The following is a 22,163-nucleotide window of genomic DNA, read 5'->3' as shown; positions in this document are numbered from 1 at the left end:
AAGACCAGACAGATATCTGAGGATGCTTCACATCCCGTAAACTCAGAGTTTGAGATGCTTCCATTCAGAGTTCCCAAGATGAGTCCAGACATTTTTAACAAATCTTTTATTCCACCGGCCGTACAAGCTCTGAATACAGCCTGATGGTTAGGAATGCAACCTGTCACTATGTTGTCTATGTCTATTCTGCACATCATTCTTCTCATTGTGGAGTGTCTTGATCTGTTTTTGTGCTTGTTGTCTTGGAGAGGCCGAAGACACATTTTCACTACGGTGGACAATAAAGTCCTTCTAATCTAATCTAATCTAATCTTATCTCTGCCTCCTTCTTCTTTCTCGTCATTTCTCAATATTGTTCACTTTCAGTCATCGGTGAGTCACAGAAGCTCCGACCGACACGTAACCAAAGTCTGTGTCTGTGAAATTATTTTGCTACAGTATAAAAGTGGAGGTGCCCATGGGTAAAAGTCAGGGGAAACGTGCAGCACACAACCGCTGTCAGCTACATCTCAAATAATTCCATTCTTGTGTTTCCTCCGACACTTGGAGCATTTGGAGTAAATGCACCAGATGCTCAGAGCCAGAGCAACGACTGCACCAACGGTCCCGAATCCAATCCCTAAGCCACACGTCATCCGGTCCCGACACCAGTTCTCAGGAGGAGCAGCTGGAAGAAAAGGAACAGGTCTTCAACACTGACAAAGCTTTTTATTGACACATCTACAGCTGTTGGACGTATTAGCCCTCAACAGCCTTTGAAGGAGGAAGTTGTGATTCACAGTGTGAAAGGCTGCGCTGAGGTCTAGAAGTAACAGGATGTTGAGTCACCTTTTGACTGACTGACTCTTATCAGAAGGAAAAGGGTAAACCACAGAGGATGGCACACTTCTTTACAAGATTAGTTTCTGATTGACTGCTCAGTGTCACGCTCAGTCACTGCTGCTGTGTGTGTAATAAATGTTTCAAGATTATTTTGTGAGTGCTGCCATTTCAGTTTTTTATTGTTTCGATTTTTGAGCCAGCACCCAGTTCATCTTTACACGACGAATTAGGCCCTATGTTCCCACAGCACTTTGGTCCCACCATTGGTTGGGTTTAGACAATGAAGAAAAGAGTTGGTTAAGTTTAGTAAAAAGACCCGGTAGAGGCTAGACAGGCCAGATAGATAGAGAGAGAGAGTCCAGTGGGAACATAAGGCTGTGGCATGGACCCGTTCTGTGATGGTTACATAACAAATGAGACAACTAGGACAAATTCAGTCCATTAAAAGGCATTTGTATAGATGCTACGCACAAATCTTTGTGCATGGGTCAAGTTTGACCAATCTGCATTTTCAATCCACAACTTTGAGTCAAATCAATTAAAAAAAAATCAAATTCAGAACTGTAAAACAAAATGTGTGTGAAGGTTTTGTGCATTGTACATCCACCATGACAAAGACTGAAAGGTTGATAGTGGAAAAAAATCTCCAAGGCGCTCTCTTTGAAAAGTTATGAAGCCTCTTGACTCAAGTCAAGACTCCTACGCAAACTACAGGCCAGTACGCTGAAATGCACAGGAGTTTGCAGAGTTTGCGTATGTCGTGTTGATTCCACTTCCACAGTGACAGCCAATCATATTTATCTTTATTCATGTATCACGGATGCTCACTGGTTAGCAGGGCTCTCCTCAGCACATAATTATGGGCTGTGACACAGTGCCAGTATGTGAGGATTGAGCCGATGGTAGGTTTGTTACACGAAGCACAGCGTTATAGCCACTGAAACTGTGTAAACAATGTAATGTAATAATGCAGTTATCATGATATTATGTTCAGGAAACTGGCGACAGTTTTACATGTAACTAAATGTGTTACAGAGGGTTTATTTGGTTTAATGTTTATAACTAGCGACCTTAGCTCGAAGGCTAAGCTAACTTGCTAATCTTCCTCCATAAAGCTGTGCTAACGAGTGCTGTGCTAGCGTGAGCTGACCAGTCATTTCTGTATCGTTGTCCAGGCAATAAAAGTCCGGTCCTGAAGCTAAGAGAGTGTCGGTCCTTCTTGCAACTAAACAACACAACGCAGACAACTGTTACATGTAGAGTAGTAGTAGTAGTAGTGCTTTGCTTTGGAGATTCTTTTCATCTATCATTTAATTGTGCCTTCCAAAGATTAAAAAGGAGTTTCACCTTTAAGTTTTTAAACTTGACCCATGTAGCACCTGAGCAAACTTTATCATCCCAGGATAAAATATCACATAAACACAACTCACACACCTTCTCTATCAACTGTGTTCAGTACCACCATTTTGTGGGTAGTTGGAAGTCTAAATCAGCATTTCAGAGTCTTACAGTAAATATCAGAGTTTAGGCAAGTCAAGTTTCGATCGACCCCATTTCAGTCGAAGGCTGAGTGGAACATCCAAGATTCAATGAAAATAACCATCACTAGCTGTACGTAGCTATTTGTTCAAAGAATGTACAGAAGCAAGGAAACATCCGTGTGACTTCCAGGCAGCAATGTGACAGAAAACCAGATATCTGACATAATATACTTATATACTAATATACTGTACTTTTGATTGGTATTATTACTGGTACCTGAACATTATGTAGGCAGGCTGCAGATCATGAGTGATGAAGAGCTCTGGATCTAAACACACGATAAATCTCACATGTATTACTGACACTCAGTTAGGAATTAGATTATATCATTATTCATTTCCTGAGGAAATCATTTGCAAAAACCTCAAGACAACGTTAGGATGAAGTGATGTCTGTAATGTAGGCTATTGTATGTCACAGTGAAACAATAGGAGTCATTTTCAACCCTCAGACTGACTCTGTCAACGTTTTGATCTCAAGGTTTCATGGCGATATGGGATGTACGCTCAGGGCTGATATCACACATCTACCTATTCAGATCTATTTTACTGTGAACAAACATAATTCACAATATCAAATGTAACTGGACTCGTTCTTGAATATTGGAGGTTAGTTGGCAAACTGCTTGTTGGCTCATCTGGCCTGCTCTTGCTGGTTTATAAAACATCAAAATGTAACATCTGAATGTTATAGCAAAATGTGTGTTTTTTTAAACATAACACTTAAAAATTTGGCTTACATATCTATCTATCCATCATATACTCAGAAGTCATGAGATTCATTTAGATAAAAAGTACAAATCATCCAACTAGATTGGATTTATATAATGGCATCTGTTAATTAATTGGTCGTAAGAAAGATATCTGGACATCTGGAGGGAGATTTGGACACATCGGACCACAGAACCGGGCAGATGTGGTACAAACTTATACGTGCATGATGTGGATATTTCCATGTATGGTGCCCAGATGCTGTAACATCTGTCTTGTCCTCATGAGGTTGAATGTTTTACATCAGTGGAAATAGGTATAGTCTATTTATCAACTGGATTTGGGGTACATTTGACTATTTACACTAAGAAAAACCCATTTTTTATTTACTAATTTATCAGTATAGTATAACAACAGAGTGTCGCCATAACCATTATAGGGAATCCCTGTTTTACATCATGACTTGTGATGTTCAGGGACTTCCTGAGAGACCCCCGGTCAGGAACCCCCCAGCTTTCTAACAATAGTTTCCTGGAAACATCTACAACATTGTGGCCAGTCCCCTCCCCCCTCCCACACCACATTAACCACAGTAACCACAGTTCAGCTCCCCCCGTCCACCAAAACACTGGTTTACATAGAGATGTGTAGTTATGATATTACACACACACACACGAGTCGCACGAGGTGCAAAGGTGGAAAGTAAAACACCAAAGAGAAAACACAAAGAAACTCCCCTGCATCGTTTTTGCTGCAGCAGCCATTATACGAATTGATACATTTTCATATTATACGAATTTGACACATTTGCACATTTTAACACTTCCTCATTTATTTATCTGTGTCTTTATCAGTTAAAGCAGAAGTAAGCGATCTGATCTGATCTTATATTAACACAAATATTCTGCTTACTTCTGCTTTAAACAGTGGAAACCGTCATGCAGGCCGCTGCTGCTTCCTGCCTCGATGTTGTTTGCCCTTTCTTTTTCAAATGTCATTCATGCCACACACATCCCTGCAGACATGAGGTGTTTTGTTCCAGTTAACTCTTTTAGATTAAGTCTAAATGGAAAGATATTGTGATCAAATTTAAAATGAATTTGTTAATGTCACACCCTGGTCTGTGCCACTGACAAAGAGACTGATTAGTTGGCTCAGAATTACACAACTGTAAAGCCTCTACTTCAGAGATGGAACCTTTTTTGTTTCCAAGATAAGAAGTTCAACATGAACAAAACACACCAAATAAGTTCCACTGTGAGTGCTAATGCAGCTTTAAACCACAGGAAGTCTCATGATTCAAACCAGTATTTCTTTTGAAGGAGGAGAAAACAACAAAAACAATGAAACCATGACAACCAGCAGAAGATCTGATATCACCAAGTAATTAACAGCCCAGGAGCGCTGTTATAAACGGGAGCGTGCCTATGTTCCCACAGCCCTATGTTTGTTTTTTCAAAAATTAGGCCCTCTGTTCCCAAATTTCCTTTATGATCAATTTGCATCAGATTTTATCCCCATTTCTCCCAATTTGGTAGTCAATTACACCCAACCTGTTATCCAGTAGCAGTTGACTACAGATGTAATGTAGCTTTTAGCTAAATCTGGGAACACAGGGCTGACCCCTTCCAACACTCCAACATAGGGTTGAATGATGAACCCTTAATTAAACCCACCTCCATGAGTTAGTGCAATTTAGACAACAGACTTCTACAGTAGTACAAATAGTGTTAGTAGTAGTAAACAAAGCATTAGAAAGTTTGTAGGTCATGGCGCAAAGGACCCTAGGTTGAAATTACTCTGAATCATCCCTCTAAAATAAAAATGACTTGACTTAGTTTCATTTTGAGAAAATTCTTAGAAATAAGAAAAATCTTAGAAATAAGGCAACATAAACCGGAGGGAACATAGGGCCTAATCTTTAATTTTTTCTTAGAAATGAGGGAACATAGAGCTGACCCCGTTATAACCAACCGGTGAGGTTTAGGGTTAGGGTTAGTCCGGGCTGTTGTTTACTTGGTGATATCAGATCGTGCAGCCCTGAACACCCAGAAGCTCTGAGACAAATCTAAAAAATAAACTGTGTGCGAGCTTTAATGGGATAGTTCACCATATTAACACAGCAGTTTGAAAAAGAGCGGTCTGCTCGAAACGTCACTTTGCCAAAAAAAATCTCTGTTTAAGGGAGCTTTTTACACTGCAAAAACTGAAAATCTTACCAAGAATATTTGTCTTATTTCTAGTCAAAATGTCATTTCTAGTCAAAACAAATCTCATTATGCTTAAAACAAGACTCATCACATTAAAAAGTAGCTTGTTTTTAGACACTTTTTACTTCTTTCAAGCAGATTTTCACTTAAAATAAGTAGAAAAATCTGATAGTGGAGCAAGTTTTTCTTTCTTATTACAAACACAAAAAACTTGCTTTCACTGGCAGATTTTTCTACTTATTTCAAGTGAAAATTTGTTTCAAACAAGTGAGAATTATCTAAAAACAAGTTAATTTTTAGGTGATGAGTCTTATTTTAAGTTGAAAGAGATTAGTATTGACTAGAAATGAGACATTTTGACAAGAAATAAGACAAATATTCTTGGAAAGATTTTGAGTTTTTGCAGTGTATGGTGTGCGGATTTTTAGTACTTCAACATTTAGTCAAACTGGCCCATTGCCATAATCCCTATATTCATAGCAGTAGGTTCGTTACCTTTAATTGTCGGTGCAAGCTGTTTTTAGAACGGCAGAGCAGAGCCGTGAGCTGCTCAGAGCTACGCTACGTACGGAGGCTCATTATGGAATTTATGTGTGATCCTGTGTCTGCAGCAGATTCACCCAGGAACCAGTTTTCTAAACCGGTTTTGGTGACTGACGTACTTCACGTCGTTCAGATTCTGCAGGAGGGGAAGTCACCTGGATATCAGTGAAACGTGTTTAATATTCCTCAATGAACTTCTTTCTTATGAGTCAAATAAAACCACAATGACTTAAAATAAGAATGAGTTGAGTGACTGATCTCACTTCCCCTCCGCCTGATAAATCACAGCTTTTTCACACACACGCCTCTTTGTTGCTGACAACATCTTAACGGATGTTTTCATCTGAGGAAGCTTTAACCTTTCACTTCGCTCAGTTTCGCTTCGTTTAGTGTAAAGTGTGAAACCGCCCCGTCAGAGCGCCTGATACCTGCTGCACATCAACCTGTGTGTGTAACAGTGTTTGTTTTTTTATGTCAAGAGCAAGAATTCAGACATTTTCCCCCTGATGATCCAGTCTGTCTCAACCACATCAACCCCCGGATGTAATATCATTTACAAATACCATCATCATCATCATATATCATTTTATAAATACATATAGCAAGTAATATGTGTTTAATATGTTTTTTTTTATATTTAATATACAAAATGTCAAACATCAGACAAACGCACACACACACACACACACACACATATATATGAATGAATGAATGTTTTATTTTCGTGTCATGCCACCACTGTGGCCCATCCCATATGAGATTACAAGACACAATAACAACTACAAAAACAAAGACTAGACAGTCCTTCCTGTTGGTGTTACCTGCACCACAGATGAGACATAAATAAACTATTTAAGATTACTTCAGTACTCAACTATATATCACTCTTCGTCTCGTTGCCCAAGCTTTTTCAAGAAATAAAGAAAATGCAAAAATATTCAAATGAAAAAGAAGTTTTATCTTCTCAGCATCGTCCAACCACACAAATTCATTATTTGGATCTACTTTACTAAACAAGTTTTGTCTTATGGAGTCATAAAAAGGACAGTAGAACACAAAATGAATTTCATTCTCCACCTCTTGGATGTCACATAAATTACAAACTCTATCGTCTGTATATACAGTATATATATGTACAATATTCAACAAAGTGCTTTCATTATTATTATTATTGTAATCATAATAATTAATACTAGTAATTCCATTAATTATTGGTCTATACGGTAAAAACCTTGGAAACGAAAGTCACTAATAGTGTTGATTGGCTCCAGTTTCCAAGCAGCAGCAGTTAGCTAATAATTATATAAATATATAATTGTATAAATTGTCTCAAAGTGAAGATAAATTTACAGACCATTTTTCTTGCTTTACTCCTACTTTCAAATGTGTGAGGCATTGAGACCAGTCATCCTCCCTGAGGCTGGTACACTCCCCTGTGCATAGATCATTATTAAAAAATAAAATAAAATAATGAAAACTGGAGCCAACCAGCACCTTTAGCACCTCTCTTCAAAGTGCCACAACCGCTGTCAACCACATTCCAAATCATGTACGAATGTGGATGAGTCTGTATTGTTGAGTTTGTATTGTTGTGTTGTTGTGGATGAGCTTGTATTGTTCTTGGTGGACTGCCGAACAGAATTGCCCTCTGGGATTAATAAAGTTGATCAAATCAAATTCCATTCCCTTGTTTCCTCCGACACTTGGAGCATTTGGACCAAATGCACCAGATGATCAGAGCCAGAACAACGACTGCACCAACGGTCCCGAATCCAATCCCTAAGCCACACGTCATCCGGTCCCGACACCAGTTCTCAGGAGGAGCGACGTGAGGGGGGGTCGCTGGAAGAAAAGGAACAGGTCTTAAACACTGACAAAGCTTTTTATCGACACATCTACAGCTGTTGGACGTATTAGCCCTCATTCATCACATGTGTGTCGGATCGGGTTTAGATTATCAGTGTAAATATCAGTGTGCGCCAGGTGTTGTGTGTGATTTCTGAAAGGTGTGCGATATAAACACTACTGAACACAGTGGTATGTGCACACAATGAATACTTGCACTGTGTGTTTGTCTAAGCTGCTGTTTGTACAGCGCCTTTTAAAAACCCACATGTACCGACTGGCATTTGTGCAATCATTTTTTGTCTTAAGTGCTTTATTATCTCAATGATATTGTATTTTTATTTTGGGAAGCACCTTGTAACTCTGGTTTTGAAAGGTGCTATAGAAATAAAGTTTATTATTATTATCATTATTAGCTACATCATTTTCTTCATATTCTTATCAGGCCGTTCACTTCTCAAAGAGAACGACTTCAGATTGAATGTGTTGAGAGATCAGATTTGTTTAGCTGCTGTTGTGATAATAATGTGGTTATAAATGATCTTATTAATTCATGTGTCAGTGGTTAAAACCACAGACGCTATTGATTAATGAAGACTTTCCTTCATCTGGTGACTCACCCGTCGGCTGTGGAGAAACCAGCTGCTCTGAGAGACTCTTACAGTCAACTGGAAAACAGGAATCAGAAACAAATAAGTACGTTTATTGGCCAATTTACAGAGCACTGAATATGACACATAATGATGTAAATACTCTATGGTATTATGGTTGGTGTAAAATATTTACAATGAAATCTTGAACTATCACACTTCACTTAAAGGTCTCATAATGTGATTAAATTAGACTGAAACCAGCCGTCAGGACTTCCTGTGACTTTGTGATGTCACAACAAAGCATTCACCCAAAGCCCCGCCCACCATCCAACAACAACTTGCAGGATTTGGTTTCTCTGAGTGTTTTATTCTGAAATTTGCTCTATTTTTTATTGGATCAGTCAGAAAACAGTCAGCCAATCAGAAGAGAGGCTCAGAGCCTCCTCCTCCCTTCTGATTGGCTGACACCGACCTGTTGTTACTAGAGCTCCAGAGAGAAGAGATGGAAAACGACACTGAGATGTTTCTTTCATTAGATTTCATGAATCAGCCCTTCAAAATGAAACAAAGACAAAGAAGAAAATCTGGATCTCAACGTAGAAAAAACACATCAATGAAAGTAAAAAAAACAACTTAAAGGTAGAGTCTGGAGTTTTGTTCGTTGCAGTTTGTACAACAAAACATTGAAACTGGGCCCCTCCTCCTCTGGGGCTAAGCTGTGTAGCCTCCTGCCCCAGACAGCAGCCGTTGTCATGACAACAAAGGAAAGGAAATACAGTCTGAGTGAAGCTCTGGAGCCGTGGGCCGTTAGCCGACCGTCACCAACACCGGGAGCCTCCGTGTTATGTTGTTATGTTGTTGTGGTGAACTGGGAAGACGGTGTTAGCGGCGGACGCTAACCGCTACCGCTAGCCGAAGTTAGCGTCGAGCTAGCTCACTACAACGGCTCTCATACTTGTTACCAGTGGAGGCTTTAGTGACGGTGACGGTGGGGAATCGGTCCGCGGCTCCAGAGCTTCACTCAGACGGTGTTTCTTTTACTTTGTTGTCATGACAACTGCTGCTGCTGAGAGAGAGAGATGTGCTAGCTGCTAGCACTTGTTAGCATCAGAGACAGCTAGTGCAGCTAGCAGCCCTGAGCTACGACTCTGCTGCACGTAGCTTCACCTGAGCTCCGTCATTGGCTGGAGAGAAAACACAGACTCTCTCTCCATCGATATCTAGGGAAGCCCAGAGGTGACGATTAAGACATATTTCATTTGTACAAGTCTAATGTTTATTTTTGGGCATAAAACTCCAGACCCAACCTTTAAATCAAACCAAGATGTTGATGATACTGTCGGCTGGGATTGGCTCCAACCAGTGAAAGACACAACGACATCTGGATGGAAACCCGACTCTGTCACAGTGTGTTGTCATTATCATCATTATAAATAATCCATCATACACAGTGTGTTGAGTTGTACTAACACAATCACACTTTAACTGATATCTCAGTCTCTAACACACTTCCTAAATCATCATTAAAGAGGAAACACAATTGCAAGATGTGACGTCTCACCTCTGCAGTGAGATTCGCTCCATTTCTGCAGGACGAAGAGACACAGAGGAAACAATGAGTCAGAGCTGAAGTTAGACTTTTGTAAAAATTCATTTGTGACCTGCTCTGGTGAAATGAGTCGGAAGTTGCAACGTTCTATTTTTAGATAATCAGCTGATAACGTGGAAAATCCCCAAATTTTTCTTTTGCTAATTTCAAAGAAATGACATTCAAAAACAATCTCCCAAAGTTTCATATTCCAGATAATTGAGGAAAGGCACGTAAATGACGATTAAAGTTGACTTACAACTTTTAACCCTCTAGAGAGGAGCACAACATTTAATTAGGCTAAATAACTTCTGAACCTGATAGGGACGAGCTGTAAACAGCATCTGAATCCTGAGATTCTCTGCTTTCCGAGGGTCCTTGAATGGTGCATTTATGACAACAAGGGTAGCCACGTGTAATCACGTAGGACGGGACCAGATGCTAAGCTGAGCAGTAGCAGCGATGCTAAACCGAGCGTAGCATCGATGCTAAACCGAACGTAGCATCGACGCTAAACCGAACGTAGCATCGACGCTAAACCGAGCGTAGCATCGACGCTAAACCGAGCGTAGCATCGACGCTAAACCGAGCGTAGCATCGACGCTAACCCGAGCGTAGCATCGACGCTAAACCGAGCGTAGCATCGACGCTAAACCGAGCGTAGCATCGACGCTAAACCGAACGTAGCATCGACGCTAAACCGAACGTAGCATCGATGCTAACGCTTGCAGATGTTTTACAAAACATGAAATATCTTCTGAAGCTTTTATGATAGAGACGAGCTGTAAACAGCATCTGAATAGTTACATTCTGCTTTCCAAGGGTCATTGAACGGTGCCTCTACAAGGTACGTGTCATGGATGTATTATATTATCGGTACGTGTAATCACATGGTACAGAACAGACGCCAGATTCACAGAAGGCTTTAAACCAGAGTCGTTCTAAATTGTTTCAACGCAATTTTCTCAGGTTTTCAATCGAAAGCAGTTAGTGGAAGATCATAATTAAAATTGCCATATCTTAAAAACTATCCAATGTATGACTTTGACTAGGGTATCATTTTAAAGCTTATTTTCTAATCTTTCCATTGATACCAAAATCTCAATTTTGAAATCTGGGTCACTGCGACTCATTTTGCTGGATCAGGTCACATTTTGTAAAAGTCTGTTTGTTTTAAAAACCAAAGACTGAGATACATTCACAACAGTCAGGAGCTCTGCTGTTGTTCCCTGAAGCTCTCCTGAATCCATACTCACTTATTATCATTATTTTGTGTTTGTGTGTGTAGATGTTTTGTGGGATTGTTGGAGTGTGATGTGATCTTTACCCCTGAACAGTCCTCGGTGTAGTGCAGGTAGTCTCTGCAGCATCTGGTGACGATGGACTGGTTGGTGAGAGACTGGACCAGGTTCTTATCGAAGTCTTTGTTGATGACAATCGCTGTTCTCTGTAAAATAAACACACAACAGACGGTTCAACCACCAACACACCAGTCACACAGAATCAGCAGTAATGTCGGGGCCGTCCCGGGAATTCTGTTTTCACATTTCATCACATTGTTGAGAAACGACTGGACTTGTTGGGAGTTTCCTTTTGTTGCAGGAATCAGAGGAAGAGACGTAAACTGTTATTGCTGCGTCTGAACTATGAGTAAATGCAGGAAATAACAAGAGAGGGAGAGTTGTGTGTTTGTGTTCATTCAGACTTGGTTTGTGTCCCATTGCAATTGTTTGTAGTTGTCTCTTTGTGTTTGTTTTGTGTAACTTTCTCAACAGCGGCTTTCTGTGTCCTCAGCATATTTTCAGTGTGAAACACAGTTTTCTTTCCTGTCACAGCGGCTGTTGGTTGGGTTTAACCCTTCAGAGTCTGTGGCTTTTCCTTCTGTATTAATCATGTCAAACCTCGGCCCTGCGATACACAAACGTAAAAATGAACTAGAAAAAGCATTTCCAAGAATGGAAATGGTGTGAATGCTGAAAGCAATGCTGAATGAGCTGAAAGAAAGAAAGAAAGAAAGAAAGAAAGAAAGAAAGAAAGAAAGAAAGAAAGAAAGAAAGAAAGAAAGAAAGAAAGAAAGAAAAAGAAAGATTGAAAATAGAGAGAAAAAAGAAAAGGACAGAAGGAAATAAAGAAAGCGGGAAGGGTAGATGGAGAAAGAAAGAAAGAAAGAAAGACAAGTAAGATACAAGTAAGTAGAGGACTTTTTTGTGAAAATAGTGCAAGCAGTGATCACCATACAAATGTTTGACCAAGGTAGGAATCAAACCCACAACCTCATGGTCAGTATACTTTCACTCTGCCTCTAGGCCACAGGGTACACACAGTTACAGAGACTGTTGTCTGTTGATGAGCTGCACTCTGTCTCACTCTGAAGTTAACGAGCCCAAAGCTGCACCTGTTGGAAACACACTGTGTCAACACCAAGAAAGCTTGAGAGTCAAGCTTGAATGACTTACAATGAAAATTTCTGTGAATTTCAGGCTGAGAGCAGCAGTTTCAACATGAAGCAAGTTATCAGAAGTCAACAGAGGACGACTGGGAAAATAATTCACTATAATTGTTGTTGAGGCAAGATTTGAACCAGCAACCTTCAGATCTTCAGCCCAGCACGCTAACCACTAGGCTACAGACAGAGACAGTATGTGAGGGGCAAAGAAAACCTTTAATAGACCCTTTCAGAGAGTATAAACAAAGACAGGTGTTACCAAGGATACTAATTAAGGCTCCATTCCATTTAGTGTACCAGAGCGTTTTCTAATGAGCCACACCTGTCTTTGTTTATACTCTCTGAAAGGGTCTATAAGAGGATCATTGGCTTCTGCTTTAAGAACAAAAGTAAGGAAAGTGTAGAAATTAGCCACAGGGGGTTAGGGAAAATGATTTCAAGAAAAGAGTGGGAAAGAATTTTTGTCGAGATAGACACCAAAGAGTAAAACTATACGATGGCACTGATCCTACATCCAGTTCTGTCCTGTCCCTGAACACAACACCGTCCGGTCCGGACCGGTTGAGTCAGCGTGTCCCACTTACGTTCTCATCCTCCCATCCTTGGACACATCCGGGCGGAGCGTGGAGCGGCCGGGACAGCTGGTACCGGAACGTGTCTCCAGCTTCTGCTGTGACGCTTCAGAGGATGATGGGAGGAGCAGGTAGAGCAGCAGCTGCAGACGGCTGCAGCACACACAACACAACACCTGCACACAGACACACACAGACACACACACTTCAATACAGATGGAGTTTGGAGGCCTCGAGTCACCAGATTTGGTGAGGATGCATCAAAATGTTTTCCAACTCATGACTCTAGTTTTCATCATGAGTCTTTTCACACAGACGGTGAAAGTTACGCAACAAAAATGCAAAAAAACCCTGCTTTTTTTCACAGTGAGGTTGATTTTTTTCTGAGCTGTTGCCCTGCAAATAAACACATCGACCAATCACGTTGCGTGGAAAAGAGGTACGTCACAACTTAACAACAACCACCTTGTTTGGTTTGACACAAACTTTACAAAGACATCGAAACAGAGGACAGTGTGCGGTGAAGCATCAGTGAACAGCTCAGCTGAACAGATATCGATCAGATATTGATCAGATATTGATCAGATAAGGAGCTGCTGTGTCAGAGATAGTAGAGTTGGTAACAAGACGACAGCAGCACAGCAGGTTTAGATGGCGTAAACAATCGTGGAGGCGAAGAACCACCTGATGCTTCTGTCACATTTTCTTGTCGTGAAATTGGGAACCATTCGGCGATTAATATATTTCACAGTTTCCTTTGCCTTTTATTTGTCACGTCCCCGGTGTGCAGGGGCCTTGAAGGTCAAAGGTCAAAGGTCAAAGGTCACATGGTCACATGGTCACCTCACAAAGCTGTCTTCATATTGATGTGACTGTGGATTGACCGGATGTGAAACTGGGACTGGAAGGACACGACCACACGGAGGTTTTTACTTGACTGGTCCTTCACTTTAATGTGTCCCCAGAAACTGATGGAGTTGGGTTATTTAACTGGCGACTGTTAACTGGCTGTAGGTGTAAATGTTTGTAATCCTCATCAAGTAGCCAGTAAGTCAGAGATAATAATGCCCTAAAAAAGCCCTTTGGGAGTCAGCGCTTGGTAAGCACCTGGCGAGCAGCCAACACAAACAAAGCTTCACTTGTTGAGACACTTTCACAGATCAAAGTGGCATTTACAGGGAATGTGATCACTCTTGTTCCACAGCTGGAAGAGACTAACAGACTGAGGACCGTTGATTTATTTCACCCTGAGCTCTTATGACAATAGTTGTAATATTACAAGAATAAACTCATTAAAAGGAGAGGTCACACGCACATCCGTACCAAAAACTTTGGGCAGGTGCTGAGCCAAAAAATGCAAGAATTAAAAAGAAAGAAAATATGTCATATATGTCTGACAAAGAGCTTTTGCTCGAAACGTTACACTGTTCCTGATAATAAATGGACTGCATTTAGGAGCCCTGCGGTGTGCAAGCCTTTTTCTTTCTTTGTAAGAATAAACTCATTTAAATTAAAGTCGTAGTTTTCAGGAACAAACAGACAGAGGGCAGCTGCTCCTTGTCTTTACACAACTCAACCTAAAATATATAAACTTTATATTACTTAGTTCACAACACTCTGCTCTCATTTATCTTTATTGCACCTTTTAATGATTATATAAACCGCCCGTACAAAAGAAAAGTCACCACTGTGATTTAACTGAGCTAATAGGTCAGAGCTTCTCATTGGATAATTACTGCTGGATGATGATGTTTCATCTGGAAACAACTTATTAACTCTAACTGATGCAGTCACATGACAAAAGACTCATCCTGTGGTCGTGGAGAAGAAGTTCATCTGTTTCAGAAGAGTCACATTATTGGCATCAAGCAGATACAACATCTAATATAAGGAGATGACTGAGACTAGAACTGGGTTAAGAACTGTCCAACACATTATTAATAAAGACTGGAAGGAGAGTGAAGAACCATCATGTGGTCCAGTGTGACCTCAGAGTCCAGACCTGAACCCACTCAGAGTCTCTGAGACATTAATGCAGCACTAGACCGAAATAAATGGTCTAGTCTGTTTTGTGCACGAGCCGCGAGCGATTGCGTCAATCTTGGAAGGAAGTAAGTCACACAAAGAAACACGGCAGAATTTTGCAATCGGTGCATCTCTAACTGTAACAATGTGTAATGTTTTATCAGTCAAATGTGTCCGAGTGAGTCATGGTGTGAAAACCAAACCAGAGCTGAAAATAAATAGAAGAGCAAAAGGCCGTGGAGGCCTCAGGGAAAAAACATCTTTATGCACCTTTTAATGATTATATAAACTCTCGTCCGGAAAAAAAAAGGTCAAGCAGAGCAGCTCTTTGAGTCTGTGGGAGGAAACAACATCCCACTCAACACCGCAACAACTTAATTTCATTTCCACATTGAAAAAAACAAAAACAAACAGGAAGCAACTTCAGGAACGAGTTACCAAATATTAGCTACACCAAGAGAAAATAGATCGACTTTCATGTAAAAAATAAAAATAAATAAAAACTCTGATCATAACTTTGGCACGAAGATAAACTAACTATAATAATATACTATATACCGACCTCATTATCTAAAGATAAAAGGCAGCGAACACCTCAGGTTTCAGTTTCAGTTCTGGTTCCAAAGACCAACAACTAAATAAAAATAAAATACTGTAACTCAACTCACCAATAGAAACTTCAGCTCAGCTCTAGATCAACATAAACACTTGGGATTTACACTGACAAAGCCCCCCCCCTCCCCCCATTAGAAACAGTTAGGCTACTGTCCATGGTCCAAGGTTGAAACTGTGAATGTCTAAGTATTTAAATGAGTGAGACATGAAGAGAGGAGGATTTAAACAGAGAGTTTACACACACACACACACACACACACACACACACACACACACACACACACACACACACACACACACACACACACACACACACACACACACACACACACACACACACACACACACACACACACACACACACACACACACCTCTCTCTCCCCCGGAGCGCGCGCTCACCGGTGGTCCGGTAAGGAAGAAGAAAAAGAAGCGCACGTGCCGTTCTGTACAGTTCTATGTTAAATGAACTCACCGATGACCAGGTGCATCATCATCTTCATCACCATCATCACTCTGACTCCTCCGGTCACTTTAACGCTGTGAACGGCTGCAGCCTGGAGAGTTCAATGTTCAAGGCATCTTTATCAGTATACCAAGGCAACTCAATGTGCTTTACATAAAAACTAAACATTAAATATAAAACAAAAAAAACAGCATAAAAACAAAAAACACAGAGTTAAAAGCAGGAGCAAAGTAGAATAAAAAAAAAATAGATACAGTTTAAAGAGTAAAAAGAGAAATGTCTTTAACCTGGATTTATAAATGTGCTCTCCCAGTTGGTTGGGGCTGATCTCAGGTCTGCTGGTTTGTTCCAGTTGTGCAGTGTGCAGCATTTAGTAGATGATAGTTCTGTCTCTCCGCCGGTAGCTGCCGTGTGTGTGTCCGTTAGAGTAGAGCAGAGCGGAGTTAGAGCGGAGTTAGACAACAGCAGCAGCAGCAGCAGCAGCTCTGGTTCCTTCAGCTCCTCACGTCGCTCTGCTGCTCACTCTGCAGCAGCAGCTTTATCTCTCTGTTTCATACAGTAGAGGCGTGTCCTCGACGCGTCTCTTCCTCTTCCTCGTCCCCGTCGCCTCCTCGGTGTTTTCCATGAGTAGAGATCCGCTGCTGAAATGACTGAAACCGCCTTCATGACGCAGCGCAGCGCACGTTTCTACAGCTGTTTATTTATTGTTTACGTATTGAGGATCCCCATGCCGACGCACAAACGCCAGGCCATAGTCTTCCTGGGTCCTTTTCACAAGTTCAAAATAAAATAACAATACACAGATCCAGTTACAATAAAAAGAAAGGAAAAAGGGAAAGAAAGAGAAAGTTCTCAAAATGAAAACATGAAAGATTAACTCTTAAAGCAGAAGTCAGGTGAATGTTTGTGTTAATATAAGTCTTAAATAGTTATATCTTCCGACAGCAATCACTTCTATAGAGTGTTTGGTCTGAAACACGGGTCTGTCAGTCACTCTGCTCTGCTCTGAGCCCAGGAGAAAACTTTCCTTGTATCCTACAACCTTTATCCAATGAGGAGAGAGAACGGCATAAAGGGGCGGTCCTCTCTATGTGTGCAGCCAAGGAACGCCGTGAATGTGGTGACGTAGGGACGAGGACCAATAGATCCATGACGAGGGCGGGGGCTGCTAACTCCATCGGCTGACAAGACGTTATGGTGCATTCAAGGAAACTCGTAACTGGTGTTTTTCCGACCTGTGAAGTCGTACCAGTTCGATCTGGTACGAGTTCACGGGTCAGAAGTTACGAGTGGCCGTTATAGTGACTTTCACCGGTAAAACAGGTCGGAGAAACACGAGTGGGTTGCCTGGAACGCTACAAAGTCGTAAGTTGTGACTTGAAGCTGTAATTTACGGTTTCAAAAGCCTGCCTGGAACGCAGCATTAGCCAAAACAACCGGATCACTTACTTCTGCTTTAAGTCTAAAAAGTGATTTTACATGTTTCTTAAATGCTTTTTTACTGGGAATAGTCCTAATATTTAAATGAAGGGTATTCCATAACCAAATGGCTCTATATACAACAGTGCTTTTCATTGAATTAGTTCTTGGTGGTGGTAATGCAAGCAGGGTCGTTGCTATGAATTCTGGGTCCCCTTAAAGAATACTAAAGTGGGCCCCTCCCCCTAACTTTTCCTTTTTTTTTCTTAGACTACGTATGTATTATCGTTTATTTAGCCTTCTTTGTTTTGATGCTAATGCAGCATTACACTGCAAAAACTCAAGTATCTTAGCAAGAATATTTGTCTTATTTCTAGTCAAAATGTCATTTCTAGTCAAAACAAATCTCATTCTACTCAAAATAAGACTCATCACATAAAAAGCAGCTTGTTTTTAGACACTTTTTACTTCTTTCAAGCAGATTTTCACTTGAAATAAATAGAAAAATCTGATAGTGGAACAAGTTTTTCTTCCTTATTACAAGCACAAAAAACTTACTTTCACTGGCAGATTTTTCTATTTATTGTGAATTTAAGTGAAAATGATCTAAAAACAAGTTAATTTTTAGGTTATGAGTCTTATTTTAAGTGGAAAGAGATTAGTTTTGACTAGAAATGAGACATTTGGACAAGAAATAAGACAAATATTCTTGGAAAGATGTTGAGTTTTTACAGTGTACTATGAGTATTAGTCAGGGTCTTAAGCAGAATAAATCAGTCATACAAAGATTAGACTACTGGGGTTTTTTATGGGCCCCACTGGGCGCTGGACCCCTAGAGTTATCATCACCTTTCTCCCCTATACAACGGCCCTGAATGCAAGTAGACCTTGAGTTGAAGCTCTGGTACTGTCGTGGTGAACATCAGCATTATAACCAATCTGATTAAAAAGATCTGTAGGATACTTATTATGAATGATGTTTCGAATAAATAACAATAAACTGCTGGATAAGCTATGAAACACCTTCAGCCATCTGAGATAAGAATGCATCCGGTCAACACTCCATCTATAAGAACAATCTAGAGTCTAGCTGCCCTGTTCTGAGCTGTTTGTAGTGTTGTAAACTCAGACTTGGCTGCAGATAGAAGCCCAAATAACTGAACAATAATCCAGATGACACAACACCAATGTGTGTACTACCTGTCTGTCTGTGAATTGCAGGTGTTAAATACGCAGCACATTTCCTAACAGCAGCGATGCTTCTACCCATCTTAGCGACAATTTGATCAGACCACGAAAGTGTGTTACTGGGTGATGAGCGGGAAACTGTTAATGATGTGAAAACAAATCAGCTTCAAATCCCCCCCCCCCCCCCCCCCACACACACACACAGATACACACACACATGCAGATTCTCTCACCACAAATGACTCACCACATGTTATGTGTATTTGACACACTTCCACTTCCCACACAGACACAGACACAAACTATATGCTATATCTTCAAAAACAAAAAGAACAAAAAGCACCAACATGCTGAGGTCATCAGACACATGTCAGTAAACACATCAAAAGGTAACATGGCAACCAAGCAGCCACTCAGTAGACATCCACCAATGACATCTCATACTCATCTCCAAAAATCTCACAGCAAAACATAACACACGTCTCTCAGAACATCTGGCAAAGAATCTCACAGAAAATGTGACAGAGAAAAAATTTGACAGAGAACAAATGTGACAGAGAAAAAAATGTGACAGAGAACAGCTCAGCTGATCAGATATTGATGTTGGTAACAAGATGACAGCAGCACAGCAGGTTTAGATGGCGTAAACAATCGTGGCGGCGAAGAGCCACCTGATGCTTCTGTCACATTTCCTTGTAGTGAAATTGGGAACCATTCTGCGATTAATATATTTCACAGTTTCCTTTGCCTTTTATTTGTCACGTCCCGGTGTGCAGGGGCCTTGAAGGTCAAAGGTCAAAGGTCACATGGTCACCTCACAAAGCTGTCTTCATATTGATGTGACTGTGGATTGACAGGATGTGACCTGGGACTGGAAGGACACGACCACACGGAGGTTTTTACTTGACTGGTCCTTCACTTTAATGTGTCCCCAGAAACTGATGGAGTTGTTGGCATTGGATTATTTAACTGGCGACTGTTAACTGGCTGTAGGTGTAAATGTTGGTCTGTAATCCTGAACAGGTAGCCAGTAAGTCAGAGATAATAATGCAACGCCTTGTGTGTGTTGAATTGAGCCCTTTGGGAGCGGCGCTAAGTGCTTAGGGCCTACTACTGTGAGCGCCTGGCGAGCAGCCAAAGCAAATAAAGCTCACAGAGAAAAAAATCCCACAGAGAAAATCTGGAATCTCTCTGTGAGAGTCTCTCTGAGATTCTTTGCTAGATGTTATGAGAGACGTGTGTTATGTTTTGCTGTGAGATTTTGACCGTGACGTAGTGACATCAGCCTCTGGTGATGATGAAAGAAAAACAAAAGATGAAAATGAAACAAATTTCTTTTTTTTAAAGTATATTTTTATGCTTTTTTGCCTTTATTTGATAGCACAGTGAGATAGACAGGAAAGGGTTGGGGCAGAGAGAGGGGGAATGACATGCAGGAAAGGTCTGCCCGACGCGGGACTCGAACCGGGGACCCCTGCGTTGAGGACTGTAGCCTCTACGTGGGGCGGCCGCTTTAACCACTGCACCACGCACCGCCCCACGAATAGATATCTTTACACTTACGGCCTCTGTCTATCTGGATTATGTAAGTGAGGATAAAAGGAGAGCGCACATCAGTCTGTAGCTCCTTTTGTCCTCACCCGTGTCTTCCTCGGTGGTCCAGCACCTGGTCGCAAGTTATTTTGGGATGCGCTTGTTTTTGTCTCTACTATCTGGATTATGTAACCAGTCTGTAGATGGTGAGCTGTCAAACAATGAGGCGACTGTCTGAAATGACAGTAACACACAAGAGCAGACAACACCACAAATCTTGTTGGAGCCTGAAGAAAAACAAACAGCCTTGAAACGTGAGACTCTGAACAAGTGAAAGGTTTACACTCCTGTAAGATCCTGCTGCGGTGAAAACAAACAGAAACTTATAATCTCAGGTTTCTTTGATAGAGAGTCAGGGGTTTATTGCAAAGCTCAGTATGAATCTGACACTTGATATTGAACAGGTGGAGTGTTTTAATATAACAGAGTGATATTTGTGGTGTTTGGTATGAATGTATTTTAAATTGTATTGTGAAGGACTTTGTGATGTCAGTAATAGGGCTGACCCGATTATCATATTTTGATAATCGAAGCTTCGCGGGCATAAAATCGATTTTAATCGAAGCTTCGACGGCCGGGGGGGTGCGCGATCCTAACGTCTGAAATAATGAAAGTAATGGCAAACAAACACTGCATATCTCCAAAACCAGGCAGGTTTCTAGGATGCCAAGTCGCCTACTCATTTTAATGTAACAATTGCCGATGAGAACCGGTGTCAGAAAGGAAAAAAGGAAGAAAAAAAAAACAATCGATCACGGACTTCGAAGCTTCGATTGTTTTGGGTCAGCCCTAGTCAGTAAACACTGAAACCTGCTGCCTCCATCAGCTCCTACTGGCTGAACAATCCCATGTCCTCTCCCTGGCTTCTATTAGGAGCTGTCACCAAGTTAATTGTTCTCGTGTGAGAAGACAAGACAAGAATGCTGCCACGCAACTCTTCTCTTCTCAGGCGACGTGCTGTCACGCATCCAGTGCCTTCACACACGAGGGCTTTTCCCTAGTGGACTCGTTCCCATGAGAAATAGAAGTTGCACAAAACATCTTCTTTTTCTCTTGATGCGAAGTTGAACCATGTGCGACTTTGTTTACACTTTAATGATTTGGTGATGAGATGGCTGTGTCCCTAACCCTGAATGTTTCCAAAAAGTGGATTAGAAGCAATAGACACCTGGCTGTCTCTCAATGAATTGGACAATATCACTGAAACGCTTCTCCTGCAACGTCTAAGCAGCGTTTCTCCATCTGTCCCTCAGTTTATAAGGAAGCTGCAGGATAATGGCAGACATGTTGGACGGCATGTTCATGCCCCAGTTCCCCCTAAATAACCCCAAATCTATGGACAGTCACTCTGCACTACTACAACAATTTGCACAATAACTTATTTAGTAGTATTTTGTATATATCTTTATTCTATTCTAACTGACATCCTGCATAGGATTACAGCAGACAAGGAGAAACAATGAAAAAGCTGCAAAGCCTTGATGGCCATCCCAGAGCTTTCTCCTTGTATGCACTGGCTATTTTTTGCCGATTTCCAAAGTGTTCTTGTAAGAGTTCTTTTGCTCTTTGATATCTCCTATCAGGCCTGGCATGTGTTGACAGCTCCTAACAGCCTCTCGGTTGTCCTTTTGTATATTGTTCCAGGAAGCAGGCTACAGACAGTCTATGCTTTTCCTTCGACTCTGTGCTGAAATGCTCTGATGAATGCACCGTACTCTAGTGGGTCTCCATTAGAACGGACTCTGGAGCTCTGACCATCAGATTCTCTGTAACTTTTGCAGTGTGAGCAGCAATTTGACTTTGCAATTCAAGAAGCTCCCGGTGCGTGAGATTTGCTGCGAGATGTTCTTCCATGTTTATGTGACAGTTGAGGTTCCTGTCACTATGCCTCCAATTGATCATGTGCCCTGTCTACTTGGTCAAAGGGATGTCCCTTTGGGTGACTGGCAAGTGCACATGACTGTTACCCGGCCGGGAGGTGTGGGTTC

At 41.1% G+C, this 22,163-nt stretch overlaps 1 protein-coding gene across 1 annotated transcript; it reads right to left on the bottom strand.

The window, feature by feature from the left end:
- Positions 1-509: 509 nt before the first annotated feature.
- On the bottom strand, positions 510-16,704 carry LOC310984723 (uncharacterized protein; the record flags this gene model as incomplete). Its single annotated transcript, XM_083970037.1, has 7 exons — positions 510-667; positions 8,293-8,340; positions 9,827-9,851; positions 11,181-11,300; positions 11,755-11,761; positions 12,884-13,024; positions 16,688-16,704. 7 exons carry the CDS (start codon positions 16,702-16,704, stop codon positions 510-512), a joined length of 516 nt encoding a protein of 171 aa, XP_083826163.1.
- Between the last annotated feature and the right edge of the window lie 5,459 nt (positions 16,705-22,163).

Source organism: Trachurus trachurus, assembly GCF_905171665.1.
Source record: "Trachurus trachurus genome assembly, chromosome: 4".
NCBI lineage: Eukaryota > Metazoa > Chordata > Actinopteri > Carangiformes > Carangidae > Trachurus > Trachurus trachurus.
This window is presented reverse-complemented; position numbering and strand designations above follow the sequence as displayed.